The 11,944-nt window shown below is 53.7% G+C and overlaps 1 protein-coding gene across 1 annotated transcript in view; it reads left to right on the top strand.

The window, feature by feature from the left end:
- Positions 1-11,944, top strand: part of MAPT (microtubule-associated protein tau) — a 25,332-nt gene that overhangs the window by 12,816 nt on the left and 572 nt on the right. The window contains exons 6-11 of the mRNA XM_010187323.1: positions 709-841; positions 1,467-1,517; positions 1,972-2,237; positions 5,458-5,550; positions 9,368-9,449; positions 9,928-10,040. Of these exons, the coding sequence (XP_010185625.1) occupies positions 709-841; positions 1,467-1,517; positions 1,972-2,237; positions 5,458-5,550; positions 9,368-9,449; positions 9,928-10,040 (738 nt within the window). The remainder of the gene's footprint in view (positions 1-708; positions 842-1,466; positions 1,518-1,971; positions 2,238-5,457; positions 5,551-9,367; positions 9,450-9,927; positions 10,041-11,944) is intronic.

Raw genomic sequence — 11,944 nt, 5'->3', positions numbered from 1 at the left:
GGAAAGAGCGGACTGTAGGTTGCAGAGGATGGATATGGTTTTGCCATGATAGGGATTGCGATGGCTCTGCTCTGGTTCTCTTGCTGCCTTGGGACCAGTCAGCTTGTGAAGTGTCACTTGCATGGTTTTGGTGTACACAGACCAGCGTTAGAAAATGATGGATATGGGGAGGCTTTTCTGCAGGATCAGCGTATTGCCATTAGAGGTGATGTTCATGTGACAGCAGTGCATTACCTGAGGGGGGATAACAGAGCTGCTTCTCTGTGTTTGGAGCCTGGCACTGTACTCCTGAGTGGAGCCTCTGGTCTAGTCAGTGGGTTTACTTCTGTGCAGAATTATAGCACAACAGGGGAAACAAAACAAGGAAATTCAGAGAACAGACTGAAAAGGGGTTGAGCATCGTCTTTAACCAGGCCCGAGTGTGTGGTGAATAATGCAGCTGAAGCCAAGAACTCGCATGGGGAAGCAGCACAGCAGCTCTGCCAGCCCAGGAGTGAGCGTGCAGGGGTTGTGGCAGGCGCCGTGGTGGGAGATGGACGGGGTCTGAACCCGCACATCGCAGATGCCTGCGTGTGGGAAACCCGTGGGAGCTCCTGTGGCCGTCAGGGCAGGAAGCAGGAGGGTCTTGTGTGGCTCTGCTCCATGAGGGGTGATAGCCCATCCCCACGCAGATTCCCCTGCATCGGCCTTTCCCCCTTGCGTCCCCAGGGCCAGGAGATGAGAGGCGGCACGAAGACGGCCACGCCGCGGTCTGCGGGCGGGCAGGCTCAGAGGAACTCGACCAATGCCACGCGCATCCCGGCAAAGACGCCCACGGCCCCCAAGACACCTCCCAGCTCTGGTAAGTGATGGCGAGGGCGGCGTGCTGCTGCCTTCCCATGGTGTTTCGGGCTCCAGAGCCTCTGCTTTGGCCGTGCTCCCAGGCTCTCCATGCAGCGATGTAGGGGTGTTGAACAAATTTACCCCAGTGCTGGGACTGTGCACAGTGCTAAGCAAGGACACAGCCATCAGGCTCAGGTCCCTGTGGTGATCGGAGCTGCTCAGTGGGAGCAGAGCTGGGGACAAATCCTCTGAAGGGAGCCTTTTTGGATGCTACTTTATCTGCTCTGTTCATATAATTGCCAACGTGTAGGAGAGGGCAGTTGCTTTATCCCTTTGAGATTTCCTCCAATTTGGAAGATTTAGGCAGCTCCAGTTTTTTAATCCATCTATTCCTTTTCTCTTGACAATATTTCACAAAGACCAGGGGCAAGAGGATCAATTCTTCGATTGCAGGAATGGAGATTAGCCCATTATTCTCAGAGAAGAAAACCCCAGAAAGCATAAGGCATTGTGAATTTCCATTAAAATGGTGCATTTCACTGAATATATATATTTTTCATACTTAAGCAGAGCTGCATAAAACCTTAAATCAATTAAATTTCCAGCTTTATTATGTTTAAGCATCTTTCTCATTCATTAAACAGGCAGAAAGGAGCAGAAAAAACCACCTCCTGCAGCAGCAAAGTCTGAGAAAGGTGATGTTTAAGGGTTTTCTTTTCTTCTTCCGTTTCTTTTCAGGCTGGGGACAGGTCTAAGCTGCTCAGTGATTCAGCCTTATTTAATTACGTAAAATAATTTTGTAAGAATGCTTCCAGATTTCTAATAGAAAAGTGGTTTTGTTTGTCTTTTGTCTGTAATTTGTCATGCATGCTAATGTCACGCTAGGGTGGGGGATCTTACCAATGCTCCAGACAATGAAGACCATCTTCCTTCTGAAATACTCAGAGATTGCCTTTAATCACAGTTTTCACTTCAAAATGAAATAGAAGAAGGTGCAGCCATCTCCCTCCTGCCGATGGCCTGCGCTAGGAGTAGCGGGGTGGGCCCTGGGACCAGGGAGGTCAACCCCATAAATGCAGGCGGTGCGTGGGGAAGGAGTTGTGTACCCAGACGGCTCATTCTGTGCTTGCCCTCCTCTGCAAACTTCAGGTGAGCAGCCAAAGTCTGGAGACAGAAGCGGTTACAGCAGTCCCGGCTCCCCCGGGACTCCAGGCAGCCGTTCCCGCACTCCCTCTCTGCCCACCCCACCAGCCAGGGAGCCCAAGAAGGTGGCAGTGGTTCGCACACCACCGAAATCTCCTGCGTCTGCCAAGAGCCGCATCCAACCTTCGGCCGCACCCATGCCTGATCTGAAAAACGTCAAGTCCAAAATCGGCTCGACTGAAAACCTGAAGCACCAACCCGGAGGTGGCAAGGTAAATGTGGGCTCTGCTTTCTGCAGGGACAGCGGGTGCTGGGTGCTGCGTCTGGGAGGGGAGAGCCCTCCCTGGAGCAGCACAGCCCGGCCGGGGCCAGGGGTGCAGCAGTGGGCAGCAACGCTTCTGCTGATCTCCAGCCTGATTCTGATTTGGGGGCTTTTTTTGGGGCTGTTTGGGTTGGGTGCTTGTCCTGAAATTGCTTGCCTGGCTTAGTGCAGTACAGCTGTCCCCCAGAGAGGACTGCAGAGAGCTTGAGATGTGGCTTTCGTGGGCTGGCACATCAGCGTATGGACTGGCTGCCAGGGGAATGACGTTCCCTCGTGGTGTCCAGTTGTGGAGAGCAGCTTGTGACCTGCAACCCTGAACGAGCCACAGGATCAGGGTTGTGTTTCTGAATCCCAAACTGTGTGCTCTGGAGCAGTCCCGTCACTGCTGCCTCCGTTTCTTCAGTAGTGAGCATACAGGATGGTCTCCTCCCTGCAAGAGCTCTTCAGAACGTTGTGATTTTGGATCCAGCTCTGTTGGCAAGGTTTTGGATTGAGTTCTGCCATCAGGCACTGCCTTGCTACGTGATGCACTGGCACAGCCAGAGCTGGTGGCGCTGTCATCCTTTCAATCACACACCAGAGAGGCTGTTTCACCAGCAGCAAAGTGAACTCCGAGTGCTTGGGCACGAGGGTCTGGGGTTGAATTGTGCAAGCCCAGCAGCGGAGAGTTTGAGTGAGGGAGCGGTGTGAGCTAATCCATCTGTGCAGCCCCATAGCAGCAGTGAGCAGTTACACAGCTCCAGCTGGGATGTTGGCTGCTCAGCACCCATCCAGGCCTCTCTGCACTGCTCCGTTGCACTGTGTGGCTGTGTCCCAAGGCTTTTGTAAAATCCTCCTTGCTGCATGGGTGGAGATGTGAAAGCACCTCGTTCCTCTATCTGGTGAAGGCCTGGTGGCTCTTGCACAGATGGTAAATGGCAGAACTGCACATGTGATGGCCAATGCAGTCAGGAGTCCCCGTGTGCTTGTGCTTGCCTGCCCTAGTGGGAAAACACTGCCCTGCAGACCTTGCTGTGTGGCTGCTAATGCAACAGAGCCGTGACAAACCTTCCCGGAGTGCGGTGCATGTCATTTTGTGTGACTGGGTAGCTCTGTGTCTCTGAATGTTTGACTTTGGCATGGGGGGAGGCTTTGAGATGGCTTCTCTTCCCTATCTTAAATAGCAGCGTGCTTTTCTGTTTCCTCATGTGCGTTTTTTTGCCATGGCAATGCACATTTTGCTCTGTAGTGCAGTGCAGGGGGGCTCTGGAGCCTGGGCAGGGCTGCTCTGGCCACGATCATGAGCAGAGCAGCACATCCTTCCTGCTGCCCCTGTCCCGGGGCCTCAGCCCTCCTGCCCGCTTAGCACAAGGCGCAAGTTTTTCCTGCTGCCCCCACAAACCCCTGCTTTTCAGAGATTTTTGGAAGGAAAACCTTCCATTAACTGTGAATTGGTTACATGGTTTGCTTGTTCTTTTAAATCCAGCTTCTACAAGGTTTTTTTTTTCTTTGTCAGCTTCTCTCTCGGGCAAGAAAAGAGTAAGAGCAGCTGGATTTGGGACAGTTCATTGCTCTTTGCAGGGGAGAGTGGTTGGATGGTACGGTGGGGATTTTGTAGGACGTGAGGAGGCTCTTAGAACGGTTGCAGCTGGGGCAGAAGGGGCTGATCCAAGGAGTTTGATTTTAGGGTGGCAAGAAAATGGGTCTGGAGCTTGCTCTCCGTGCAGATTTCACACCCCCAGCCTAGGGAAGCAAAGGTACACGGGACACACACGCCAGGAGTCAGCCAGGGCAGATGTCACCCAGTATTTGTGCACTGTCTGAGCACTTCTGCTGTTGCTGAATCACTGGGTACTGCCCTGGCCAAGCCTGGTGTGGCACAACTGGATCCTGACGTGCAGGGTTAGTTGGTGTGAGCTTGGAAAATGATGCTGGAGGTGCATATCAGCCTTGGTGTTTCTGGTGCTGAAGAACCAGGGTGTAGCGAGGAGCTCCCCTTGCAACAGGAGCAGGGGACGTGCTGAAACGGAGGACTTGGTTGCCCACTCAGCCAGCGTCGTGGATGCCGTCACCCAGGGACTGCATGTGCAGTGTGATGTGGTGCTGCTCTCCTGCAGGATGCTGTCTCAGGCTTGCTTCAGGGGGAGCACAGGCCTGTGTGCCTGCTGGTTTTGACCTGCATTTACCTCTGGTTTACACTTGCACGGGTTGTAAAGCCACTCCGGTCCGTGTAGGGGAAGGAGCAGGGACCATCCTCATCTTTGTGTTGTCTGGAATAGCTGCTCCTGTGTGTGCGGTCACTCCGGCGTAGCTGCCCTTAAAAACCTCAAATAGGGAAAACAGACCCTAATGGGAAACAGCTTAATTAATTAATCTAAAAGTCTATGTGTGTGGGGAGAGGGCAGACAGGCCTTGGGACTGGAGGGTGAAGGCAGCATCATGGTGTGTGGATCCAAGCCATTTCCAGCTTCTCTCCCACCCAGGATGGGGTTGGGAATATGCGATGGATGCCTTTGGGGTTGGTCTGTGCTGCCCCTTTCACCTCATCTACCCAGCACTTGAGTACTGCAGGCATGGGACTGCATCCCTGGCAGCGTTTGCTTTTTCTCTTTGTTAACTGTAGAGGGAGTTTGAGCCCTGCAGAGCTCAGGCATCCTCTCCCAGATGGTGCTGGACACACAACTTCTGCTCTCCAGCCTGCAGCACCGGTTTGCCCAGTTTGCTCAAGCTACTGGAACGTGAGGCTATGTATCTGTCCTGGAGAGGAGCCATGCAGCCCAGCGTGGGAGATGGAGCTGAGCAGGCATTTTTCTCTCAGCTCCATCCTTCCTCCTTCCACTGGCTCTGCAGAAGCTGAGTCTCAGACCACTGGTGCCTTCCAGCACATTTGCTGCCCAGCAACTTCCCTGTTTTGTTCAGTGAAAGAAAACAGGGTTACTTGGCTTTTTTGCTGCTGTTGCTGGCCTGGAAACCAGGGCTGCTTTGCTAGCCAGACATATCCAATCTCTAGCTCTGACCTGCCCACCTCCACCTTCAGTTTCCAACCCATGAGTAGACAAATCTGTGCAGCAAGCCAGAGTTTCTTCTGTTCTCTTGACACTGGAAGGCAGATTCCTGCTTTTAGGGCTGTAACGCGTGGTCAAGCTGCAGATGGTCATGTTGTTTCTCGCACTCTTTTCTGGCTACCAAAGGTGCAGATTATTAATAAGAAGCTGGACTTTAGCAGCGTTCAATCCAAGTGTGGCTCAAAGGATAATATCAAACACATCCCGGGAGGAGGCAGTGTGAGTACCTTCACACTTTCAATGCACTCTAATAGTTCTTATTATACGTGGCATGTTGTATACACTAAACTGCCAATGCTATCTGCAGCGACCCTGCCGTCAGATAGCTATTGGTGACGTGCAATGACTCTTTTCTGGCTACCAAAGGTGCAGATTGTTAATAAGAAGTTGGACTTTAGCAGCGTTCAATCCAGGTGTGGCTCAAAGGATAATATCAAACACATCCCGGGAGGAGGCAGTGTGAGTACCTTCACACTTTGAATGCACTGTAATAATCCTTATTATTAGTGGCATGTGTTGTATACACTAAATCACCAATGCTATCTGCAGCGACCCTGCTGTCAGATAGCGATTGGCGACGTGCTGTCATTTAACCCCATTAACCCAAAGAGACATGGTTGGATGAACCCTAACAAGTCCTGTACATGCCTGACATGGACAGAACTAACTGACCCGGGTAGAAACCATGTCTGTAACAAAACATCCCGTTAACCCGAAGGTTTTACACTACCTGGAAGGCTTCATGCCTCACTGTCTGCAGGACGGGTGGCCTCAGCAGACAGTGATGTAGTTGCTGATGCAGTACATGGATAGATTTATAAGCAAACACAGTCCTTGGTGCTTAATGTACTGCTGAATTGCACAGGATTGTGCACAACACGCAAAAGCACAGGTTCCTGCCCATTCCCATCAAGCAAGTATGGTCCACGCAAATATTCAGCTTCTCCTTGCTGATGAATGTGGCCGGTGCATGTCAGGCAGTGGCCATGGAGGCTGAGCCTGAAGTGATATTGAGTTGATTGATTTGAATGCCGGCATTTCCAGCCGTTCCCAGATAAACAGCCGGACTCAGCTTTCAGTTACTGTGCCAGAAACCTGGAGAAACTCCACAGAGGTTGGTGGATTTGCACCAGTCTCTCTGGAGACAGAGTTTGGGTCCAGGAAAGATGATGGACCAAGGAAGGAGCATCACTGAGACCCCAAACAGTGCGACCCAGGGGCTGGGGTTGCCTGGTCTGTGGCCATCGGAGGAAGCGATCTGGTGCCTCTCAGGTGTTCCCGATGGACTTTGTGCTGTTTTTGATCTCTGTGGACGCCCTCCCTGAGAACCTGAGCATTGCATTGCACATAAGCATTGGGACATAACTGGGTTTGCAACCTCCACCTTAAATTTGATGTCCCTGTGAGATTACTGAATGGGCCAGAGGAGCTGCTTTGCGGAGGTCACACCTCTGTGAAGCAGGGTCCGTGCTCGTTCTGCTCTTTCTTACCCCAGGGTCCTGCACTGCCCGGTGCGTGTGGACCCCTCGTTACACCAGGAGTTAGCGCTCGGCAGGAGTCATCTGTGCTGCGGCTGGAAATCGGCTTCAGCACGGGGTGGTGAGCTCATCCTTTTCTCCACTGAGAGCTCACACCACGGGCGAGTGTTCACAGCTGCAGCGGGTTACGAATTATCTGGAATTTTGGCTGGAGGTTGTGATCCCTCCCCAGCCTCTGCCCGTGCTGAAGAATGCGTGATCGCTGCCTGGCTGTGTTGACACAGAAAGCAGCAGCTCACCTCTGGATGAGAGCTCAGAGCAAAGCCGTGCCCTGACATGGCCAGAGCGTGGCTGTGCAGGCTGTGCTGATGGCGGGGCTGGGTTTTGGGGCTCCCCAAAAGAGGGGCAACAAGAGACCACCACGATTCAATGACCATCGTGTCTTACAAACCCTCCTCTGCTGTCAGCAGTGACTGCCTGCCCAGCCATTGCTCTTCAAGAGGAATGAGCTGTTGCTGCAGGAACCTGGGGTTGGTTTATATACCTTTATTTATTATTTTTTACACCAGTGGGTGCTCTGCCAAGGCGATGCCTTAGGCAAAAGTTGACCTAAGCATTGGTGATGCTGAGAGGTGGGATCCCCAGGTCTCTGGCACTGATTTCCCAGACAAGCAACTCTGTGCCCCTTATCCTGTCTTGCTGAAATGGGGAGGATGCTTCCCTGCTCCCCAGCGGGACAATAAGGGTTAATGGAGTCCTGCCTGTAAAAAAAGGCAACTGGAATGAGAGCAGAAAGCGTTGCAGTTGCTGATTGCTTGCTCTGGAAATGGGAGCTCTTTCAGTCCCAGGTCCCAGCGGTGCCCAAATTGCTCCCTTGGGGTCAGGGCTGGGATTAGGAAGGCGCCGGCTGCCCTGCTGGGGTCTGTTTCCTGCCTCTGACCGAATCCAGCTCTCCTCCTCCCAGTGCGTTAACGTCTGATCTCTCCCAGCCCTGTCTCCACGTCTGTCTCTGCAGTGTGCTCCCAGGCCGCTTTTCTCCCCTCTCTCTGTCCCCGCTCTGTCCCATGTGCCTCTTGGTACGTGTGAGCATCTCTGGTCCACGCAGGTGTGGCCGTGGCACCGAGCCCCTGTTCCCCTCTCCTTTTCGTGGCTGTGTGATGGAGAGGGGGGAGTGTTGGTGTGCACAACCACCACCCCACGGCCCAGCACCTGGCTCTGAGGGCGATGGGGCCAACGTGAGAACCAAAGGATGCTCCTTCACCCCGGGGCTTCCGAGTCAGCACAGGCTGATGGAGAGCAGTGACTGAGGCGAATCCTTTGTGCTGGCTTTCGGCCACCTTGGTCCAGAGGAGGGCTCAGCTCCTCTGCAGAGGTCCCTTTGGTGCTGGCACATCCTTCCTGAGATCTGTAAGAGCAGCGTGCCCGCCATGGCGCTTGGTGAAAGCACAGAGAGCAGCGTATGTTCCCCTTGCAACCAGGCTATGGCTGAGAGCCCAGCGAGTAGGAACCAACCCTGAGGTGTAGATGATCCCATTTCTCCCGCACAGCCCCGCTATCTCCAGCAATAGCTCATTCACACACGGGTGCGAGTCCCAAACCAAGGTCCAAGGTAATTTTTGGGGCTCTGGGGATGTTTTCTCACCCCCTCGTCTCCCGCTCCTGCCGTAGCTGGTGTGTGTGTGCCGTGGTTTGCCATCCCCGCTGGTCCCAGACCTCTCCAGTCGTTGGTGTTTTCCAGTGTGGTGTTTAACTGCTCCCGTAACCACTAAACGGCTCCCGGTAACCGCTCCTCGTGTGTGCATCTCTCGTGTAACCCGGTTGTCCGTGCGCAAGAGGCCGCCGACCCCACGCCCGCTGCGGCGCCGGGGCCGCGCTCTGAACGGGGGCGGCTTCAGTGGAATTGGAGCCCTTGTTCAGAGACGTAACGGGTAAAAGGAATTACAAAGCGGTGTGACATCGTGAGATGCTGTCGTGGTTTGATACGGTGCAATTGCCATTTTAATTTGTATTATCCTACCAGATATTGAGACTTTGCTTTGCCTTTTTTGATGATTTTTTTTTTTTAACCTTTATTTCCGTTACAGCATTTTTCAGAAATGCATATTTTGGTCACTCTTTTAAAAGTTCTGTGCACATTGATCATTTCTGTTCTTTCAGTTTTTGTGGACATAAGCTTTATGTTTTACACCAGAAAAGGTATTTATTTTTTACGTTTTCTCTCTGGTATATCTCCTCCTTTTGGATGATGTGTATGCAAATCTTAATTAATTACCACTCCACTTTCTCTCTCACTTAAGCACTTTAAAACTGCCTCTACTTCCCCCTTCTGTGGAGAGGTGATCTTGTGCATGCTGACATGTTAAAGAGAGGCTACTGCACACGGGCATTAATGATCTCCCATTTCCGATGAGTCTCTGTCGTATCATTAATCTTACTGGGGTTTAAGCTGTCCTTTCCCTCGAATCCAGATCAGGTGCCGGTGTGTGTTGTGCCTCCCCCTCCCCAGGTTGCCCGCGGTGGCGAGGAGCTCATTGCCTTTTCCTTTCTCGCACGGACAGGTCCAAATCGTTTACAAGCCGGTCGACCTGAGCCACGTGACATCCAAATGTGGTTCCCTGGGCAACATCCACCACAAACCAGGTACCCCTCGGCTCTGCTGCGTCCCGGTGGGCGTCTGGAGATGGGGAGAGGGCCGGGGTGGCGCAGGGAGCGAGGGGAGAGATGTGGAGCAGTGACTGGAGCAGCCCTGGGGTGCATCGAGCCCAGCTCCCTCACTGCCAGATCCTCGGTAACAGGGGAGGGATCTGGTGTGACCCACGGACACCCTCGTCTGTGCCAACACAGCACTGAGATTGGGATTGAATAGGGGAGTAAGGCCCTGTAAAACACGAGGACGTCTGCCAGCTCTGCACAGCATCCTTTGGAGAGCCTCTGCACCTTGGTTCCCATTTGCCCTGGCTCCTGGGTTTTCCAAATCACCATGGGGTCCCTCTCGCTGCCGTTTTCCTGGTCCTCACCCTCTGCTTTGGTTGAGCCGCCTTGGAGCAGCAGCTCAGACCTCGGTGCTGTCTCTCCAGCCTGCACGGGATCTCACCCAGCTCCTGCCCTTCTCTTGCAGGCGGTGGCCAGGTGGAGGTGAAATCTGAGAAACTGGACTTCAAAGATAAGGTGCAATCGAAAATCGGGTCCTTAGATAACATCAGCCACGTCCCTGGAGGAGGAAATAAAAAGGTAAAGGGGCTGCAAGGGCCTGTGTGCCCTGCGAGCAGGTACGCAAGCAAAGAGGGATTGAAGGCTGGGCTTGGAGAAGGTCCTGCTCAGTGCCTGAAACACTTTGCTGCCCATGCTCTAGCGTGGGCTGCTCTGTGTCCTTCAGAGGACAGAAAGTGCCCTGCCCAGGGACAGAGAGAGCCAAGGGTCCCTGTGTGCCAACCCGGGGGTCATTTCCTGGGGCGGAGCCGGGCAGAGCTGTGAGGGTGACGGTGTCTGTGCTGCTCCTGGCCTGTGGCCACCTGAATGAGTGTGAATGTGGTGACCTCTCCTGTGGTTTCCTGCTCTTCGTCTGAAGTTTGCGTCTCAAACCTTTCACGTTAGGGGTGCCACTGTCCCCAGCTGCCAAAGCTGGCAGCTCAGGGTGCTGCAGGGGTGCTGGTTCCCCAGTGGAAGTGGGGCAGGAGAGGCTTAGCTGTGTTTAGCAAGGGTGACTTTGCAGCACCTCTTCTTACCTCAGACCTCAGTCCCTCCGCTGAGACTCCCTGAGGGCTCTGCCAGGGAGCGGTGCGTGTTTGGGGGGATTAAAATTGGAAGGCAAAAGCCAACCAGGTCAGGTGAAACAGTGACCCTGGGGTGAGCTGGTCCTGCCAGAGGCTTTGATGGTGACTCCTCAGTGAGTCTTAGCTGAGTAAAACACCACCACCTCGCTGCAGGGACAGCCACGGAGGGGGGATCGGGTAAGCACCGAGTGAGGCTGCAGCGGTGGCACACGTGGGTGAATTTCTCCAGGGAAAAGTGGTTTTAATCTTGCTTGGTTTTCCAACACTTCTCTCTCAATGGGAGGGGAAAGCTCTGTTTCGGCTCCTGTATTTGGCACTTACTTTGTTCTTGGCCACGTTTCCTCTGTGCACCTCCCAGCTCTCCGTCTCCCAGCCCTGCGCTGGCCTCTGACCGAGGGATCGCTTGACTTCCTTACCCTTCTCTCGCTGCTGCTGCGCATCAGACTCTGCTTCACTAAGCCCATTTTCATCATTTTTACGATTCCATTGACGATTCTTTCACATCCCGGCACATTCACTGGGCCGCAGTTTGACGAGCTCGCCTTTCGGAGGGGGAGTTGAATTGCAGGGATGCGACCCAGCAGCAGCTGCCTCAGTGTGGGTGGTCGCCCATACCCTGCCTAAATCCACACCTGAAGGAGGTTGGTGGTGTCACTGGAGCCCAGATGCTGCTGCAGGTTGCTTCCCTTGTCCAGCCCGTTCCCATTCGCACCAGGGACCATCCTTGGGCAGTGCAGTTTTGGGGTAGGATGCTCTGCTCATAGGGAAGGGGCTGGACACAGCTGAGCCCCATCAGCTCTCAGTGTGGGTGTCCCCACTGCCCATTCCCCAACCTTTCCAGTGTCCCCAGTCCCTTCCTTCCCGTGCAGCACAGAAGATCCAGACTGGGGGTCTCACTCCACAGCTCTCAGGGCTGAACACTGGTTTATGTGCCACTCATACTGGGTTTTCTGTGGGGAGATGGGCTGCTGTGTGCTCTGCCAAAATACCTGTGCCAGCAGCATCTGCTCCCCTTCGCCACACTGGGGGGTGCAGTTTCTCCTGCAATTCCTCCCCGTCTCCAAAGGCAGCCGCTGTTCTGCTGCGAGTCAGTGAATGGCCCTGTTTTCCAGATCTTTTTTTCTCCCCAGTTTTCTATTTCTCGCCTTGATTTTATTTTTTGGGGTCTTTTTCCTTCTGGTTGACATTTCCTGGCTCTCGGTTTTTGTTGCTGATGCGTTTTTTTCGCACCCCCACCGCCCTGGGGGGGGTTTCTTCACCTGTAGAGAGAGAAAGGCAAGGAAGACAAGAGCCATCCCCAGGCTGGCCGGACCCCGAGCCCAGACCCCGCTGGGCTCCAGGCCCTGGTGCTGGAGCCACCCC

The sequence above is a fragment of the Mesitornis unicolor genome, unplaced genomic scaffold (genome assembly GCF_000695765.1).
Source record: "Mesitornis unicolor isolate BGI_N332 unplaced genomic scaffold, ASM69576v1 scaffold10036, whole genome shotgun sequence".
NCBI classification, from domain to species: Eukaryota; Metazoa; Chordata; class Aves; order Mesitornithiformes; family Mesitornithidae; genus Mesitornis; species Mesitornis unicolor.
Note: the sequence above shows the minus strand (reverse complement) of the source record. Positions and strands in the feature narration are given on the sequence as shown.